This window comes from Rhinopithecus roxellana, chromosome 15, assembly GCF_007565055.1.
Source record: "Rhinopithecus roxellana isolate Shanxi Qingling chromosome 15, ASM756505v1, whole genome shotgun sequence".
NCBI lineage: Eukaryota > Metazoa > Chordata > Mammalia > Primates > Cercopithecidae > Rhinopithecus > Rhinopithecus roxellana.
The window spans coordinates 89,100,552-89,121,454 of NC_044563.1; the positions used below are offsets into that span (position 1 = coordinate 89,100,552).

Genomic DNA, 20,903 nt, shown 5'->3' on the forward strand with positions numbered 1-20,903 from the left:
AAAAAAAATTCATTCCTTTGAATAAGTATCTTAAGAATTTTTACAAAGGAAACAAGGCAAGAAAAAAATCATGAACAAAGGAGATTCATAATACATATCTATAAAAATTAACACATACCTCCAAACCTAAGAGAACAATTATAAAAATACTATTTTGACTAGTAATTTAAAATACTTATATAAACTAATATCATCAGTTAATTAATACAATTATAAATCAAACCCATAAAATAATATGCAGTAAAGGAAAATGTTTGATAAGTGAAAAAAGCAGAATACAAAAGAACCAAAAGAACTTGTGATAATATTCAGACATAAAAACAGTTCAGGAAACTGTTAAAGTGATAATTTGTTTCCATTTCAAATTTTCAATTATTTAATATAGTTACACTGCAACAACAAATTTTAAAAGGAAAATATGTATAAATGAAGAGCAGACTTTTATACTTTTTCTTGAACAAAATTAGAAAACATGTTTTCAGTTAAAAGGATACAAAATATATGTAGCAAAATAAGCTACAAGTACTTGAACATAAAAGGTGTCCTTATATTTGGATAAAACTTTTCCTAGAGCCTTGGCATCATCCATATCTCTGGGAACCTTCATATTCACTCTTTCTTCTCTAAAGAAATAAAGTGAAAAATTTTAGAAGAGAATTTTGCCAAGATAATATCAAAGTCAAGTTCACGACATGAAGTTTTATCCAAAATGATTTGATGCCTTGATCTGTTAAGTCTTTTTTTTTTTTTTTTTTGAGACGGAGTCTGGCTCTGTCGCCCAGGCTGGAGTACAGTGGCCGGATCTCAGCTCACTGCAAGCTCCGCCTCCCGGGTTCCCGCCATTCTCCTGCCTCAGCCTCCCGAGTAGCTGGGACTACAGGCGCCCGCCACCGTGCCCGGCTAGTTTTTTGTATTTTTTTAGTAGAGACGGGGTTTCACCGTATTAGCCAGGATGGTCTCGATCTCCTGACCTCGTGATCCGCCCGTCTCGGCCTCCCAAAGTGCTGGGATTACAGGTTTGAGCCACCGCGCCCGGCCTGTTAAGTCTAAATTAGCAATTTTTAAGTTTAAAAGTTTATAACGTTTTCTTCTGTTTTGAGACATAGAGTCTTGCTCTGTTGCCCAGGCTGCAGTGCAGTGGTGGAATCTCAGTTCACTGCAATCTCTGCCTCCTAGGTACAAACAATTCTCCTGCCTCAGCCTTCTGAGTAGCTGGGATCACAGGTGTACATCACCTCGCCCAGTTAACTTTTGTATTTTTAGTAGAGAGGGAGTTTCACCATGTTGCCAGGCTAGTCTCAAATTCCTGTTCTCAAGTGATCCTTCTGCTTTGGCCTCCCAAAGTGCTAGGATTACAGGAGTGAGCCACCGCACCTGGCCTATAAATTATTATTAATTTTATTTTTATTATTTTTTTGACACAGAGTCTCACGCTGTGTGCCCAGGCTGGAGTGCATTAGCGTGATCTCGGCTCACCGCAACCTCCACCTCCCGGGTTCAGGTGAGTTTCCTGCCTCAGCCTCCCAAGTAGCTGGGATGACAGGCGCATCCCACCATGCCTGGCTAATTTTTGTATTTTTAGTAGAGATGGGGTTTTACCATGTTGGCCAGGCTGGTCTCAAACTCCTGACCTCAGGTGATCTGCCCACCTTGGCCTCCCAACGTGCTAGGATTACAGGAGTGAGCAACTGTACCCAGCTATAAATTATTTTTTAATGCTTTAATATAATTTCATGAGACAGGCAATTTTTTCTTTTTAATGTCTCAGCAAAATGAGACAGGTAATTTATACATGAAAGTTCTGGATGACACAAACCAAGGGTTAAAGGCATTTGTTCCAACATCGAAATAAATTTTGACTTGAATATAAGAAATGAGCCACTGACCAGGCACGTGGTGGCTCACGCCTGTAACCCCAGCACTTTGGGAGGCTGAGGCGGGTGGATCGCCTGAGGTCAGGAGTTCAAGACCAGCCTGGCCAACATATTGAAATCCCGTCTCTACTAAAAATACAAAAATTAGCTAGGTGTGGTGGTGCACACCTGTAATCCCAGCTACTCGGGAGGCTGAGGCAGGAGAATCACTTGAACCCAGGAGGCAGAGGTTGCAGTGAGCTGAGATTGTGCCACTGCCCTCCAGCGTGGGCAACAGAGTGAGACTCTGTCTCAAAAAAAAAAAAAAAAAGAAAAAAAGAAATGAACCACAGATGTTAGTATATGAAAAACATGTAACACCATTTTGGGTAATCCTGATGATAAACCAAATAATAATTTACAATGAAAATTAAGTAAAAATGTAACAAATTCATAGCTTATTTTCTTGAATTCACAAAAAACTGCAAGTTTTCCATTACTTTTACTCTATATTTGGCACTTTGTTTGGAACTGAATGATTTCTTGCTTAGGGAAGCCTCGAATAATCACCTTTGTGTTTCATGCATATTACGATCGTTTTTTGTTTGTTCTACAGGCAGGCTCCCATGCTCTGTCACTCAGGCTGGATGGAGTGCAATGGCACGATCACAGCTCACTATTACCTTCATCTCCTAGGTTCAAGCGATCCTCTCACCTCAGCCTACTGAGTAGCTGGGGCTGCAGGCACGTGCCACTATGCTCTGCTAGTTTGTTTTTTTTGGTTTTTTTTTTTGAGACGGAGTCTCGCTCTGTCGCCCAGGCAGGAGTGCAGTGGCCGGATCTCAGCTCACTGCAAGCTCCGCCTCCCGGGTTTACGCCATTCTCCTGCCTCAGCCTCCCAAGTAGCTGGGACTACAGGCGCCCACCACCTCGCCCAGCTAGTTTTTTTGTATTTTTTTTTTTTTAGTAGAGACGGGGTTTCACCACGTGAGCCAGGATGGTCTCGATCTCCTGACCTCGTGATCCGCCCGTCTCGGCCTCCCAAAGCGCTGGGATCACAGGCTTAAGCCACCGCGCCCGGCCTCTTTTTTTTTTTTTTTTAAGACAGTCTCGCTCTGTCACCCAGGTTGGAGTGCAGTGGCGCTATCTCAACTCACTGCAAGCCCCGCTTCCCGGGTTCACACCATTCTCCTGCCTCAGCCTCCCAAGTAGCTGAGACTACAGGCACCTGCCACCACACCTGGCTAATTTTTGTATTTTTAGTAGAGATGGGGTTTCACCATGTTAGACAGGCTGGTCTCGAACTCCTGACCTCAGGTGATCTAACTACCTCAGCCTCCCAAAGTGCTAGGGTTACAGGCATGAGCCACCAAGTCAGGCCACTCTGCTAGTTTTAAAAATTTTATAGGCCGGGCACAGTGGCTCACACCTGTAATCCCAGCACTTTGGGAGGCCAAGACAGGTGAATCACGAGGTCAGGAGTTCAACACCAGCCTGGGCAGCATGGTGAAACCCTATCTGTACTAAAAATACAAAAATTAGCCAGGCATGGTGGCACACACCTACAGTTCCAGCTACTTGGGAGGCTGAGACAGGAGAGTCGCTTGAACTGGGAGGTGGGGGCTGCAGTGAGCCGAGATTGCACCACTGCACTCCAGCCTGGGTAACAGAGCAAGCGAGACTCCATCTCAAAAAAAAGCTTTTTGGCCGGGCGCGGTGGCTCACGCCTGTAATCCCAGCACTCTGGGAAGACAAGGTGGGCGGATTGTCTGAGCTCAGGAGTTCACGACCAGCCTGGGCAACAAGGTGAAACTTTGGTCTCTACTAAAATACAAAAAAATTAGCTAGGTATGGCGGCGTGTGCCTGTAGTCCCAGCTACTTGGGAGACTGAGGCAGGAGAACTGCTTCAGCCTGGGAGGCGGAGGTTGCAGTGAGCTGAGACTGCACCACTGCACTCCAGCTTGGGCAACAGTGAGAATCTGTCTCAAAAAAAAAAAAAAAAAAAAAAAAGTTTTTTAGACAGACGGGGCCTCGCTACGTGACCCAGGCTGTTCTCAAACTCCTGGATTCAAATGATCCTCCCACCTCAGCCTCCCAAAGTGCTAGGACTACAGGCATGAGCCCTCATTTGTTTACATGGTAAAAAAAATTTAACTGAGCTATGACTGGGAACAGTGACTCACACCTGTAATCCCAGCACCCACCATGTCTCTACAAAAAAATTTAAAAACTAGCAGAGCATGGTGGTGCAGGCCTGTACTCCTAGCTATTCGGGAAACTGAGGTAGGGGATCGTTTCAGCCCAGGAGGTTGAGGCTGCAGTGAGCCGTAATTGTGCCACTACACTTCAGCCTGGGTAACAGAGCAAGACCCTGCCCTTAAAACAAAACAAAACAAAACAAAACAAAAAAAGAGGTGTGAGCCCCAGTGCTGTTTTCTCAAGTCAAATGAGACACCCAGTAAACTAAAGGTTCCTACTTATGAAATTTATAAAACTAAAAAGACTCTAGGCTGGGCACAGTGGCTCACGCCTGTAATCCTAGCACTTTGGGAGGTCAAGGTGGACAGATCACATGAGGCCAGGAGCTCAAGACCAGCCTGGCCAACATGGCAAAACCACAACTCTACTAAAAATACAAAACTTAGCCAAGTGTGGTGGCGCAAATCTGTAATTCCAACTACTCGGGAGACTGAGGCAAGAGAACTGCTTGAACCCAGGAGGTGGAGGTTGCAGTGAGCTGAGACGGCACCATTGCACTCCAGCCTGGGCAACAATCTCGAAACTCAGTCTCCAAAGAAAATAAAATAAAATAAAAAATAATAATAATAAAAAAAGAAACTCAGTCTCCAAAAAAAAAATTGTGGGCTGTGCACAGTGGCTCACGCCTGTAATCCTAGTACTCTGGGAGGCCAAGGTGGGTGGATCACTTGAGGCCAGGAGTTTGGGACCAGCCTGGCCAACATGGTAAAACCCCATCTCTACTAAAAATATAAAAATTAGCCAGCCATGGTGGCGTACACCTATAATCCCAACTACTCAGGGGGCTGAAGCACAAAAATCCCTTCAACTCAGGAGAGGAGGCAGAGATTGCAGTAAGCCAAAATTAATACCACTGTGCTCCAGCCTGGGCGATAGAGTGAAGAAAAGAAAAAAAATGAAAATTGAAGAAAAGAAAAAAAAAAAAGAATTGTGATTGAAGGCAATTTGGAGAAAACATGACCTTCCTGATACTTTTTTTTTTCTTTTTTTTTTGAGGCGGAGTCCCGCTCTGTCGCCCGGACTGGAGTGCAGTGGCCGGATCTCAGCTCACTGTAAGCTCCGCCTCCCGGGTTTACGCCATTCTCCTGCCTCAGCCTCCAGAGTAGCTGGGACTACAGGCGCCCGCCACCTCGCCCGGCTAGTTTTTTTGTATTTTTAGTAGAGACGGGGTTTCACCGTGTTAGCCAAGATGGTCTCGATCTCCTGACCTCGTGATCCGCCCGTCTCGGCCTCCCAAAGTGCTGGGATTACAGGCTTGAGCCACCGCGCCCGGCCCTTCCTGATACTTTTAAAACACATTTCATAGTTCTCCATTACCACATCAGGCTGGCCCTGGTTGAAAGTCTAACTACATCTTAGTAGTCCTTTATATAATCTATGATTATACCAGGGTGGTATTACCAGGGTTTAATAGCTGTGGAATATTTTGCCCTTCTAAAATGTATTTCCAGGCTGGGCACGGTGGCTCACACCTGTAATCCCAGCACTTTGGGGGGCCGAAGCAGGTGGATCACCTGAGGTCAGGAGTTTGAGACCAGCCTGGCCAACATGGTGAAACCCGTCTCTACTAAAAATACAAAAATTAGCTGGATGAGGTGGCCCACCCCTATAATCCCAGCTAATCGGGGGTTGAGGCAGAATTGCTTGAATCTGGGAGGCAGGGCTTACAGTGAGCTCAGATCACGCCACTGCACTCCAGCTTGGATGACAGGGCAAGACTCTGTCTCAAAAATATATATATGGCCGGGCGTGGTGGCTCAAGCCTGTAATCCCAGCACTTTGGGAGGCCGAGACGGGCGAATCACGAGGTCAGGAGATCGAGACCATCCTGGCTAACACAGTGAAACCCCGTCTCTACTAAAAATACAAAAACTAGCTGGGCGAGGTGGCGGGCGCCTGTAGTCCCAGCTACTCGGGAGGCTGAGGCAGGAGAATGGCGTAAACCCGGGAGGCGGAGCTTGCAGTGAGCTGAGATCTGGCCACCGCACTCCAGTCCGGGCGACAGAGCGAGACTCCGCCTCAAAAAAAAAAAAAAAAAAAATATATATATATATATATATATATGTGTGTGTGTGTGTGTGTGTGTGTATTTTAACATATATATTTAACATATATATAAAAAATACACAAATATGTATGTATTTCCACATGGGTTTTGCCGTGTTGCCCAGGCTGGTCTGACACTCCTGGACTCAACCAATCCATCCACTTCGGCCTCCCAAAGTGTTGAGATTACAGGCGTCAGCCACTGCACTTGGCCTTAATCCACTTTCATCTTTTTTTTTTTTTTTTTTTGAGACGGAGTCTCACTCTGTTGCCCAGGCTGGAGTGCAGTGGCCGGATCTCAGCTCACTGCAAGCTCCGCCTCCCGGGTTTACGCCATTCTCCTGCCTCAGCCTCCCGAGTAGCTGGGACTACAGGCGCCCGCCACCTCGCCCGGCTAGTTCTTTTTGTATTTTTTAGTAGAGATGGGGTTTCACCGTGTTAGCCAGGATAGTCTTGCTCTCCTGACCTCGTGATCCGCCCGTCTCGGCCTCCCAAAATGCTGGGATTACGGGCTTGAGCCACCGCGCCCGGCCATCATCTTACAAATATCTATACATTTTCAGTTTATTTCTCAGTATACTTACTCACTAAGCTGAGGAAAATTTTTATATACCAAAAACATAACAAAAGCTGCAGATAAGAAAATGGACACCAATATTAGGAGTGACATTCCTGCTGATCCAGCTTCTGCCCAGGATTTTTCTGGAAGAAAAAAGAAGATATAATTAAGATAAATATGAAGAAAGACATGCCAGCAAGTAATTTCTGTAAATGCTTTCCTTCCAGATAATGGTGTGTACTTTTGCCTAAAACGATGTGACATTAAATTTAAGCACTGGGCTGGGCGTGGTGGCTTACGCCTGTAATCCCAGCACTTTGGGAAGCCGAGGCAGGCAAATCACTTGAGATTGGGAGTTCGAGACCAACCTGACCAACATGGAGAAACTCCGTCTCTACTAAAAATACAAAATTAGCTGGGCGTGGTGGTGCATGCCTGTAATCCCAGCTATCTGAGAGGCTGAGGCAGGAGAATCGCTTGAATTCGGGAGGTGGAGGTTGCAGTGAGCGGAGATAGAGCCATTGCACTCCAGACCGGGCAACAAGAGCAAAACTTCATCTCAAAAAAAAAATTAATTAAATTTAAGCACTGTATAGTACTTGAAGTTCATAACTGGACATATTACTTTTGGGGGATATATCCATTTTAGAAGTATGAAAAAGCAGAACACCAGACTCTGTAGCACTGGCTTATTGAGAAGCCAAAGGGGAAAAAAAGAACATTGTTCTAAATGCTCTAAATTTTATCACATACTGTCAATTTCATATTTCTATACTGGGAGCCAACAGCATAGACAAAATGGCCCTTTTGGAAAAATGAGGTAATTTGGCAATTACTTCAACTGTTTTAAGAACACAAATATTCACAAATGCAACTGGAGAAATGTTACTTTCTCTTTATACCAAATGCATCGGAATATAAACTTGAATCTCAAATGTTTTGGGTACCTCTGTAACTCCAACAATGGGAGAATATCTGTAGTCCCACAAAAGGTAATCTCAGTATTAGCTTAAAAAATTATATGAATGATAAAAGTACAGAATGAGATTCAGGAAACAGTAAGTAGAAGAAAGTACAGGGCTGTTCTGCCAGGAACTGGTCAATAGCACGGAGGCCAGGACAACTTTACATTGTGCTCACTGGGGAAGAGGTAGGAGTGGGTGACTCAATTTTTATTTTACCATTATTCCTTGTGTACACTGACAATACTCAAAAGTATTTTAAAATATGTACACTATATGTCCGGGCACGATGGCCCATGCCTGTAATCCCAGCACTCTGGGAGGCCGAGGTGGGCGGATCACAATGTCAGGAGATCGAGACCATCCTGGCTAACACGGTGAAACCTTGTCTCTCCTAAAAATACAAAAAATTAGCTGGGCGTGGTGGCAGGCGCCTATAGTCCCAGCCACTTGGGAGGCTGAGGCAGGAGAATGGCGTGAACCCGGGAGGTGGAGCTTGCAGTGAGCCGAGATCACACCACTGCACTCCAGCCTAGGTGACAAAGTGAGACTCCATTTCAAAAAAAAAAAAAAAAAAATGCATACTATAATTCAGATTTATGATTTTTAGTTCCCTTAGAATGGATTCAACTATTGCACAGGTGGCTTTCAAACATGCTTTTATAAAGTATCCTAAAAGTACTGAACTGCCTATACTCTACTACTTTAGCAAATCCTTCTTCATAAAAGTTTATAAATGTGTATTAGACAGCTGTCATTGCTGCTCTACCTTGTCTCCCTTCCCTTGAATTAACACCCTTCCCTTGTCCCATAAGGGGGCCAATCTCAGGAGCCCCTATTCTTACATTTTACCCTCCCAAACCCAGAAGGCTCTCTGGCCCAGGGTTGGACACTTGACCCAAGTAGAAACAAATCATTACTGGCTGACCAGATTTTCTCTTGATAATTTGAACTAAAAGAGATACTGGTTGTCAAGGGATAGTGGGACTTGGAGCTAAAAGGTTAAATGGTGGAGGACATAGTAAGCCAAAGTGGTAAGCCAAAGACATGTATCAGAAAATAGGAGAGGTTGGAACAGAAACCCAGAGAAGCAGAATTGGGAAATATAGCTAAGTTACTTGCTGATTTCTAATGTTCCACTTCCCCTGATGCCTAGCTCTATTTCTTGCTCATAAATGCCAGTGAGATTATTTCTTATATTCTTTTTCTCTTGTTTAACAATCTTCCTTTTTATTTTTCTTAGTTTAAACTGATGTCTATTCCTTTCAACCAAAAAGTCTTGACTAAATAAAAGATAAGCTTCAAGGCTGGGCGCGGTGGCTCAAGCCTGTAATCTCAGCACTTTGGGAGGCCGAGATGGGTGGATCACGAGGTCAGGAGATCGAGACCATCCTGGCTAACCTGGTGAAACCCTGTCTCTACTAAAAAATACAAAAAAACTAGCCAGGCGAGGTGGTGGGCGCCTGTAGTCCCAGCTACTGGGGAGGCTGAGGCAGGAGAATGGCGTAAACCCGGGAGGCGGAGCTTGCAGTAAGCTGAGATCCAGCCACTGCACTCCAGCCTGGGCCACAGAGCAAGACTCCGTCTCAAAAAAAAAAAAAAAAAAAAAAAAAAAAAAAAAAAAAAAAAGATAAGCTTCATTTTATCCCTTGTCTCACTACAACTGGAATTAGTAAGATTTTGCTTATGTTTTTCCCCCCAAAGAGACAGGGTCTCCCTATGTTGGACAGGCTGGACTTGAACTCCTGGGCCCCAGCAATCCTCCCACCTCAGCCCCTTAAGTAGCTGGGACTACAGGTATGTACCATTGAGCCCTGACTAGGTATTGCTAAATTCTATGTTGAACACATAGAGAAATAGAAACCAACTGGCTCCTTGCTATTGGTAGACTACACGAATCAGCATTATCAGGAAGCTTGATGGAAATTCAGATTCCCACTGAAGCAAAAATCTACATTTTAATGATATTCATGTGATCTTCACACACATTAAAGTTTGAAAAGCTAAAATCTGGCCCACTTTTACAAGTAAGAGGCCCAAAGAAGGAGACTGCACTATCTATTTATTAAAAAAAATTCCTGAGCCATAGTGGTGGTGGTGTACACCTATAGTCCCAACTACTCAAGAAGCTGAGTCAGGAGAATCGTTTCAGTGCAGAACTTTGATTCGGGCCTGGGCAACACAGTGAGACCCTATCTCTAAAAGGAACCAAATAATGTGAAGTGTATTTCCAAAGCATTTTGTTGTTGTTGTTGTTTGAGAAGGAGTCTCGCTCTGTTGCCCAGGCTGGAGTGCAGTGGCGTGATCTTGGCTCACTGCAACCTCCACCTCCCAGGTTCAAGCAATTCTCCTGCCTCAGCCTACCGAGTAGCTGGGATTACAGGCATGTGCCACCATATCCGGCTAATTGTTTTTGTATTTTTGGTAGAGATGGGGTTTCACCATATCAGCCAGGCTGGTCCAAGTGATTCTCTTGCCTCAGTCTCCCAGGTAGCTGGGATTACAGACGTGCACCACCACGCCCAGCTAGTTTCACCATGTTAGCCAGACTGGTCTTGAACTCCTGACCTCAGGTGATCTGCCCACCTTGGCCTACCAAAGTGCTGGGATTACAGGCGTGAGTGAACGTGCCCAGTCTCCAAAGCATTTTAATATCTATTTATAATTAACCTGTAATTTCTGTTGAAATAAGAATTGCTTAGGTTAGTGCTTTGATAATACTAAATATAAATTATTCTTACCTATTCATTAAATTTAGCAAGTTTTCTATAAGGTTTTAGTTATGTGAAAAACTAAATAATCTTTTCCCACTTTCAGTAAACAATCAATCTAACTTCCCAACTAGTCCCTATTCTTCTTCTTCTTCTTCTTTTTTTTGAGACGGAGTCTTGCTCTGTCGCCCAGCCTGGAGTGCAGTGGCCTGATCTCAGCTAACTGCAACCTCTGCCTCCCAGGTTCAAGTGATTCTCCCCTTTCAGCCTCCGGAGTAGCTGGGATTACAGGCACGTGCCACCAGGACCAACTAATTTTTGTATTTTTAGTAGAAACAGAGTTTCACATTGTTGGCCAGGCTGGTCTTGAACTCCTGACCTCAGGTGATCCGCCCACCTTGGCCTACCAAAGTGTTAGGATTACAGGTGTGAGCCATCGCGCCCAGCCTCCAACCAGTCCCTATTATTCTAACTTTGTTATGTTTCATGTTAATCTCAAAAAGATTTGCTCATCTCTTATTTCTGAAATTTATTGCAGGAAGGAAGAGGATCATAATATAGCACAAAAGGTACCTTCGGTGGAACAATAAACCAAGCATGCCTGTCTCTTAGTACTCTAGTTCATTAACCCACAGACGTATTGATACGTATGCTTTTTAGAAGCACAGAGAATTAAAAACATACTTTAAACATCTCAGGTAGGTCAAACCTGAAAAGGTCTCTGCAGAATCTTGTAATAACAAATGGCTAACTGTCCGTTACATTTATGCTCTGGTTACTATCTAATTTAATACATATCTTGAGGCCTCCTAATAAGTTACATTCACTCATAAGTTATATTCTCTGAAAAAAAAAAGCATCATCAGCGAAAACTTCAAAAACATCAGGGTGTACTAAAATCCAATTGAATAAAAAATGTTGTTTTGGTTTATAAATATAAATCCCATTTATTTATTTATTATTTATTTACTTTTATGAGACAGTGTCTCACTCTGTTGCCCAGGCTGGAGTGCAGTGGTGCAATCATAGCTCACTGCAGCCTTCAACTCCTGGGAGTTGAATGCCTTCAACTTCAATCCTCCTGCCTCAGCCTCCTGACTAGGTGGGACCACAGGTGCATGCCACCATGCCCAGATAATTTTTGTATTTTTAGTAGAGATGGGGTTTCACCATGTTGGCCAGGATGGTCTTGATCTCTTGACCTCGTGATCCGCCCACCTCAGCCTCACAAACTGCTGGAATTACAGGCGTGAGCCACTGCACTCGGCAATTTTTTAGTTTTGTATTTAGAGACCAGGTCTCACTATTTTGCCCAGGCTAGTCTTGAACTCCTGGCTTCAAGCAATCCTCCTGCCTCAGCCTCCCAAAGTGCTGGGATTACTGGTATGAGACATCAAACTGGGCTAGAAAACCTATTTAAACACAAACCATTTTCACAAGGCTAAAATAGTTATTTCTCTATTTTATTGAATAAAAAGCTATTCAATAAAGTAGGTAAGGAATGAGGGTAATATAAATGTAAGTATTGAGTTTTCTATAGGTTGACATCAAAGCAAAGACACATTATACACACAAGTAGCGTATTATTTTTTCAGGACGTCCATTATGATAATTTATAATTATACGCCAGGTGTGGTGGCTCACTCCTGTAATGGCAGCACTTTGGAAGGCCAAGGTGGGCAGATCGCTTGAGGTCAAGAGTTCAAGACCAGCCTAGTCAACAGGGTGAAACCCTGTCTCTACTAACAGTATAAAAAATTAGTCAGGCGTGGTGGCACACCCCTGTAGTCCCAGCTACTGGGGAGGCTAAGGCACGAGAATTGCTGGATCCCAGGAGGTGAAGGTTGTGATAAGCCAAAATTGTGCCACTGCACTCCATCCTGGGCGACAGCTATTAATTATAAACCAATCATAGATAATAAACTGTTTTGGAGATACACTTCACATTATACACTTCTTAAAGTTATGCTACTTTTAAATCCATCTAAAGGTATGCTACTTTTAAATCCAATTAACTTACCCCAGCCCAGTTTTAACTTACTTTCCTGCTAGAATCAGGTGCAGAGTATAAGAAAAACTAACACAAATAATTTAATATTTTGAGCATCTTTTAAAACCTTCAAAACCATTAATTTTTTTTTTTTTTTTTGTAGAGGGAGTCTTGCTCTGTCACCCTGGCTAGAGTGCAGTGGCATGATCTTGGCTCACTGCAACCTCCGTCTCCTGGCTTCAAGCGATTCTCCTGTCTCAGCCTCCGGAGTAGCTGGGATTATAGGCACCTGCCACCATGCCCAGCTAACTTTTTTGTATTTTTAGTAGAGATGAGTTTTCGCCATGTTGGTCAGTCTGGTCTCGAACTCCTGACCTCAGGTGATCCACCCGCCGCAGCCTCCCAAAGTGCTGGGGTTACAGGCGTGAGCCACCGCACCAGGGCATTCATAATTTTTTTATCCTGAAGATATCTGCATACATAAGAATGACTTTTAAGAAAGAATGGGCCGGGCGCGGTGGCTCAAGCCTGTAATCCCAGCACTTTGGGAGGCCGAGACGGGCGGATCACGAGGTCAGGAGATCGAGACCATCCTGGCTAACACGGTGAAACCCCGTCTCTACTAAAAAATACAAAAAACTAGCCGGGCGATTTGGCGGGCGCCTGTAGTCCCAGCTACTCGGGAGGCTGAGGCAGGAGAATGGCGTAAACCCAGGAGGCGGAGCTTGCAGTGAGCTGAGTGAGATCCGGCCACTGCACTCCAGCCTGGGCGCGAGACTCCGTCTCAAAAAAAAAAAAGAAAGAATGATGGATCTTTCCCCCCCCTAACCCTAACCCTTAGCAATTCTCTTTAGAACTTCTATCCAAGCTATGTACTTAAATATAGTTGTGATTAGGGCTGTCCACTAAACATCTGTTAAGTACCAAATGCTTTGTTCACTCTGTGCTCCTAAGAAGCTGATGCCACCATTAGCTAGCTAGATATTCCCCTTCCCCCGACAAGGAAGAGTAGAGTTAAAAGGGGCATTTAGTTTATAGGAAAGCAAGATCACTGGGCTAGAGTGAAGGCAAGATTCACAGAGTTTGTGGAAATTTTGTTGAAGATTAAAAGATGGGAAAAGGTGGAGGGTGCAGAGGCTCATGCCTGTAATCCCAGCACTTTGGAAGACTAAGACAGGTGGATCACCTGAGGTTGGGAGATTGAGACCAGACTGGCCGACATGGTGAAACCCTGTCTCTATTAAAAATGTAAAAAATTAGCCAGACACGGTGGTTGGCACCTGTAATCTAGGCTACTCGGGAGGCTGAGACAGGAGAATCGCTTGAACCCGTGAGGCGGAGGTTGCAGTGAGCAGGGATCGTGCCATTGCACTCCAGCCTGGGTAACAAGAGTGAAACTCCCTCTCAAAAAGAAAAAAAGAAAAAAAAAAAAGATGGAAAAAGAGTCAGCTTTTGTTTTGTTTTGTTTTGTTTTGAGATGCAATCTCGCCCTGTCACCCAGGCTGGAGTGCAGTGACGCCATCTTGGCTCACTGCAACCTCCACCTCAGTCTCCCAGGTTCAAGCAATACTCCTGCCTCAGCCTCCCAAATAGCTGGGACTGTAGGCGCCTGCCACCATGCCTGGCTAATTTTTGTATTTTTAGTATACACAGGGTTTCACCATATTGGCCAGGCTGGTCTCGAACTCCTGACCTCAGGCAATCCTTCCGCCTCAGCCTCCCAAAGTGCTGGGATTACAGGCGTGAGCCATGATGCCCGGCCTACAGTCAGCCTTCTATCCTGTACATATGCAGCTAAATATTTTAAAAGACTTAAATAGGTAATAGTCTTTTTTTTTTTTTTTTTTTTTTTTGAAACAGGGTCTCCATCAACCAGGCTAGAGCGCAATGGTGCAATCACGGCCCCCTGCAGCCTGGATCTCCAAGGCTCAAGAGATCCTCTTAACCTCAGCCTCCCAAGTAGCTGAGATTACAGGCGTGAATCATGCCCAGCTAATTTTTGTATTTTTATTTTTATTTTTTTAATAGAGACAGGGTCCCACTATGTTATGTTGCCCAGGCTGATCTCAAATTCCTGGGCTCATGCAATCCTCCTGCCTTGCCCACCCAAAGTGTTGGGATTACATGTGTGGGCCATCAAACCCAGCCTAATAATGTACTCCTCTTAAGTTAAAAATTAAATAAGGCTTTTAGTATGCTAGCTCTAAAACTACAATATTTTCTTTACATTATGAATTCACCAGTCCTAAAGTAAAGAATAAGATGAGTGAAAGGAGTCAGTGTTTAACTGGACTAAAGAACATTACTCTGAGTTTTCCTTGAGTAGACATGTCTCTAATTGCTACCTGTCTTATTATAGTTGAATGATGAAATATATAGACATTTGAACAAAATTAAGATCTAGGTTTAACTTGATAGATATTTTCCTCACTCTCTAAAATTAGGCAAACTTTCTCAAGCATTGTATTCTACAGTAACACAAGAAAACAACTGATGAGGGTGCAATAAAGCCTAGTGACATTCCACTCTGAGATTCTCCTTTCACACAAACTGGTAAACAGAGAATGCTGGCAATTATAATTCAACAATCCTTGGGTATAATTCTAACAAGAGTTCTAAACATAGATTAAAAAGTCATAAATCTTGTTTTTATAGGTCTACATTTAAATTTATAGCAAACACATTTATAATGTGCCTTCTTATGGCCACATTACACACACGTGCCTTTTAGCATTACAGCTACTTACACCAGTACTGCTCTATCACCCAGGCTGCAGTGCAGTGGTGTGATCTCAGCTCACTGCAACCTCCGCCTCCCAGGTTCAAGTGATTCTCCTGCCTCAGCCTCCCAAGTAGCTGAGATTACAGGTGTGCGCCACCATACCCAGCTAATTTTTGTATTTTTAGTAGAGACAAGGTTTCACCATGTTAGTCAGGCTGGTCTCAAACTCCTGACCTCATGATCCGCCTGCCTCGGCCTCTCAAAGTGCTGAGATTACAAGCATGAGCCACCATATCAGCCTAAGTAATGTATATGACCTGGTATATAAATATAACTCAAGAAAAGATTTTAAAAATTTTTTAAAGCCAGCATTTAATCCCAAAGCACTGATATTTTCTCTTCTATTCCATTATTTTAAAATGTATATTTTTGATTATCCATCAAATTGATTTCACACCCCTCACAAGGGTCATGATTTATATACTGAAAAACATAGGCTGGGCGCGGGTGGCTCACACCTGTAATCCCAGCACTTTGGGAGGACAAGGCGGGCGGCTCACAAGGTCAGAAGACCGAGACCATCCTGGCTAACATGGTAAAATCCCGTCTCTACTAAAAATGCAAAAATCTAGCCCCGCATGGTGGCAGGTGTCTGTAGTTTCAGATACTCGGAGGCTGAGGCAGGAGAATGGTGTAAACCCAGGCAGCGGAGCTTGCAGTGAGCCAAGATCATACCACTGCACTCCAGCCTGGGCGACAGAGCGAGACTCCATCTCAAAACAAAACAAAACAAAGATAGAGGTTTTTCATCATAATTAAATTTCCACAAACCTTCCCAATCACAAGTATTATACGCGGAAGTAAAAAATCACATTTTACAGATCTCAAACTTGTCTTCAACATTTAGTTCATTATCTTCACAAAATAGCTCCCCTGCTAAACTCACTAGCTATATGATCTATCCAAGCAGCAACAAGATGGCCAGGCCATGGCAATCCTCTTCCCATTTTCCCTAACCACTCAGGGCTCAACAGCAAGGTGAAGCTCAGGTGGGGGTAGGAGATGGAGAGCACAAAGGCTACTTTCCCCCAGTACAACATGGCACCTGAAGCTTGATAGGAGAGCAGAACTGGTGAGACCTGAGGGAAGGGTCCAGGGCCTGTATTCAGTCAGAATCACTGCTGGAAGAGGAGGAGGAATGCTTGCTATGCTTGTGGTGCTTGTGCATCTTTTTATGAGCTTTCTTCATCTTCTTCTGTATCTTCTTGTCCACTATCACTGCTGGTCTGACCATGCCAGGAGCCAAAGGATTCACAGGAGGCATTCCAGGGGCAGGTGGTAGGTATGGAGGAGGGTAGGGACCCGAGGGTTGGCATCCTGGATACCTTGGCTGTGGCACAGGATGAGGGGCCAACCTGGGGGGAAAGCTGAATTGCCCTGCAGAGCTCCTGGGGGAGGAGGACAGGGACCTGGGGGAAAAGGTGGGTTGATAGGTGGTGGGTGGGCAGGATTGGAACTTACAGGGCACCCGATGTTGGGGGGGATATAGATTTGGCCCTGGCTTCCTGGCATTGGGATTCCACATGTTTAGGTGTGTCCTCCAGCCTTTCCACCACCGCCTGGGCTTGATGCATCCTCAAGAGCTTCTTAACTAGTTCCGCCTCCTGTCTGCTCTCTCATCTTCATCATGCAAAAATTAGACTTTCCGTGTTACTTCTGCCTTACTCAAGTATTCAAAGTGGTCCACAGACTACTAGGCTCAGCTCTGAGACCAGAGGCCAGAGTAATGGTAAGGAATCCACTAAATGTACCAAACATTGCAGATAGCATGTAAAATAGTTCAAACATACATATGATGACAACTACTTATTTGCCAAAGTTATATATGTCACTTAATAAAATACAAATGCATGTCCAAGCATCATGGAATTTACAGGAACATTCTGACACCATCCTGAACAGGCCAACTTCATCGCCTACTAACACCCAACAGAAACCCTCTGCTCCTGACAAAGTAATCTCCTTACCTACACACATAAAAGTTTCACACTAACCTTCAATCCTACTACTCTATTTCTCCTAGCCTGGAATACCCTTCCCTTCTCTCTACTTATCCAAACCTTACTTATCTGGCAAAGCACAATGGCTCATGCTTGTAATTCCAGCATTTGAGGAGGCCAAGGCAGGAAGACACTTGAGCCCAGGACTTCAAGACACCCTGGCCCCTTCTCTATAAAAAATAAATAATTAGCTGGGCATGGTGGCACATACTTGTAGTCCCAGTTACTTGGCAGGGCTGACGTGGGAAGATCGCATGAGCCCAGGTGGCTGAGGCTGCAGCGAGCTATGATCACGCCACTGCACTCCAGCACAGGTGACACAGCGATGTCGTGTCTCAAGCCACTAAAAACAGGCCTTACTTCACCATGAAGGCATGCCTTCACAACCCTTCCCTGTCTTCCTATAGATTTGTGATCTATAGATGTTAGGTGACAGCATCATAAGAATAATTGTGTTGAATGTTTTGTTGTAATAAAATAAGATAAAAAAGTAAGAATACTTTGGAAGTTTCAAGGTTTTATTTTTTGAATAGCTTTAGGTAAAAATTATGAATAGTAGAACTGGCTGCTACCTCAAATGAGATGTCAATTTTTAGGGATGCCCTATCTGGAAAACACTTTTTCAGGAAATGCAGACCTTGGAATATTGTCACCCTCAGTAGTAGAGCCTTCAAAACAATCTTTCTTTTATTCAGAGCTGATTTACACATTAACAATGATTCATCTCTCTGTTTTTAAAGTTATATGAAGTTACCTGGCTTCAGTGTATATAAGCTGGAAAAATACCAAATACATAAAGGTGACAGAGTCAAATTAGACTGTTGGAGACATTTTAAATTATTTGAAAATACATTATCTGCTACACACTCCTAAAGTTCTCCTTAGCCATCACTGGTGGTGGAACATACCTGTATGAGCTACAGACAAACTTCTTAGGATCACTTCAAGTTTATGAGCTTTAAAATCATTTAAAGAACAATTCCAGGCCAACAAGGAATCAAAGTATTTAGTTTCTAGGTACAGTTATTTCCTTAAAACAATATTTAAAGCCGTGAGATTCTGTAATTATAGAGGCAGTAGGAATAAAGAGAAAACAAAAACCAAAACTAAAGCCATGAGAAATGTCAGGATGATGTAGTGGGGGGAAAACACTTTAGAATGAGTGACCTTAGCTGTAACTAAGTAACTGCTAATATTTTAGCCCCCACTTCATATCCAAGGGTTACTCTAAATCTTTTACGTGAATTATTTCGTTTAACCCACGCACCACCTATTAAGTAAATATTATTATTACCCCCATTTCACAGTTCAGACACTGAGGTTTTTTGAAAGTTACCAAGTCCAAGATCACAAGAAAACAGTAGGGCAGGGACTCACACACCACCTGCCACCTGGAAGTATTAAGTCCTTGCTCCTAACTACTACTTCACTGATCTGGCTTTACGACTTTGTAAGTCGTATACCCACCTGGGCCTCAATTTCTTCATCTGTAAAAACAACGCAACGAATGCTACAGTACAGCTCCTTCCAGCTCTGCCTAGCGTGGTTATCATCCACCTTACAATCTACCTGAGCGTCAACAAACCAGTGTCATCCTTTCTTCTAAGTGAATTGTACTCAAACAGCATTTACAATGCACCTACTAGGCGTACGGCCTTGTGCTGCGCGAGCGCCCAAGCCCAACTCCCTCACGGTCTCTGCTCCCGCCCCGGCGCCAGCAGGCTCCCTCTTTCCCCGCAACTCTCCGAGACCTGCGGGGGTCCTTTTTCCCTCCGGACACACAGAAGCCTCCGCCCACCCCCAGCTCTGCTCCCTGGGCCCACTCACCCTTCTGGTGGTCTCTGCTGCAAGGCGCCGCGGGACCCCGCGTCCCCGCTGCCCGGTCCCCCACGGGGGTCCTGTGGTTAGCGCCCGTCTGCGAGCGTTCGGCGACTCTGCCTTTCGCCATGGCAGCTGCAAGGAAGGTGAAAGAAGCGGTGCGGTGCCGCGCCCCCTAAACAACAAAATTCTATCGCAGGCTGCTTACTCCGCCGAAGCGCCACAGCCAGAGCCACTTCCGGTGCGACCTCCTCACCCGAGACGACCGCAGCCCAGCTAGCACAGCGACGCCCTGCAACACCCGCAGCGCCCGCCCCAGGCTAAACCCGCCCCGTGCCGCCCCCGAGCCTCGCGCGCTCGCGCCGGCCCAGTAACCGCGAGACAAGTCAGGGTCCTGGACCGCCCCTTTCAGTGCCCCGCCCCACCCGCGAGAAAGAGGTGGCCACCTGGCGCCGGGGCGAGAGTATGCGCAGTCGCGGCACCCAAGTCACCTGGCTGCGGCTCGCTGTCCCTGGCGTCTAAAGGTCAGCCTTAATTACCCGGAAGTGCGGTCCCAGGGACTTCAAACCTTTTGTCCAGGCCGCCGGAAGTGCCTGTGATTAGTCGGCATTTCGCGGCTGAGGCTGATTCAGCCCATTACATCAGTTCCGCAGCTGCTGTCTTCAATTTGGAGGCGCCAGAGAGTACTTGGTCTAAATATGGTGGAAAATACAAAGGCTGAGCAAAACCTACCTGAGTTTCAGGAAACTAAGGCTTAAAGAGGGCTACGTAAAACCTGTGAAGGTCACAGGATGGCAGAAATGGGCTTAGAATCCAGGTTGTCTTGTTCCCAAAGCTAACCGCTTTGCATTACCTGCTGCCGCCCCCTTACTACTAAACCCAAGTCAGCTTTACATTTAGCTTATTCGTAAACTAAGCGGAAACATGCCTTTTCCACAGGTACTTTTTCTGCTTCTACTCCTCAGAGCACATTCAGCTTACTCACCGTGGTTGCTTCTTTAAAGTAACTTGGAGGCCAGGCGCGGTGGTTCACGCCTGTAATTCCAGCACTTTGGGAGGCCAACGCGGGTGGGTCTTCTGAGGTGAGGAGTTGGAGACCGGCCTGGCCAACATGGTGAAACCCTGTCTCTACTAATAATACAAAAATTAGGCCAGGTGCAGTGGCTCATGCTTGTAATCCCAGCACTTTGGGAGGCCGAGGCGGGCAGATCACCTGAAGTCTGGAGTTCGAGACCAGCTTGGCCACGTCTCTACTAAAAATGCAAAAAATTGGCCGGGCGGCGCGATGGTTCAAGCCTGTAATCCCAGCACTTTGGGAGGCCAAGGCGGGCGGATCACCTGAGGTAAGGAGATCAGGACCAGCCTGGCCAACATGGTGAAACCATGTCTCTACTGAAAATACAAAAAAATTAGCCGGGCGTGGTGGTGGACACCTGTAATCCCAGCTACTCGGGAGGCTGAGGTAGGAGAATCGCTTGAACCTGGGAGGCGGAAATTGCAGTGAGCCCACATTGCGCCACTGCACTCCAGCCTGGGCAACAGAGCGGGACTCCGTCTCAAAAAAAAAAAAAAAATTACAGAAATTAGTCGGACATGGTGGTGCACACTACTCTAGAGGCTGAGGCAGAAGAATTGCTTAAACCCGGGAGGCGGAGATTGCAGTGAGCCGAGATCGTGACTCTGCACTCCAGCCTGGCGACAGAGCGAGACTCCATCTCAAAAAAAAAAAACAAAAAAAAAGAAGAAGAAGAATAAAATACCTAGGAATACAGCTAACCAGGGCGGGAGGTGAAAGATCTCTACAATGAGAATTACAAGACACTGATGAAGGAAATTAGAAACAATACAAACAAATGGAAAAATATTCCATGCTCATGATCATGGACAGGAAGAATCGATATTGTTAAAATGGCCAAACTGTC

General features: G+C 44.9%; 1 protein-coding gene and 1 pseudogene across 6 annotated transcripts in view; both read right to left on the bottom strand.

The window, feature by feature from the left end:
- Positions 1–19,624, bottom strand: part of TMEM41B (transmembrane protein 41B) — a 32,732-nt gene extending 13,108 nt beyond the window's left edge. For 3 of the 6 annotated variants that reach the window (XM_030918612.1, XM_010384833.2, XM_030918616.1), the window contains exons 1-3: positions 18,991–19,434; positions 6,744–6,861; positions 495–623 (exon numbers count right to left, since the gene is read on the bottom strand). In XM_030918612.1, the coding sequence (XP_030774472.1) occupies positions 495–623; positions 6,744–6,861; positions 18,991–19,111 (368 nt within the window). In that variant the 5' untranslated portion in view covers positions 19,112–19,434. Of the gene's footprint in view, positions 1–494; positions 624–6,743; positions 6,862–18,990 lie in introns of all 6 variants that reach the window. The other 3 variants (XM_030918615.1, XM_030918613.1, XM_030918614.1) reach the window with 3 other exon arrangements.
- Positions 16,214–16,756, bottom strand: LOC104679307 (annotated as a pseudogene).
- Positions 19,625–20,903: the final 1,279 nt, after the last annotated feature.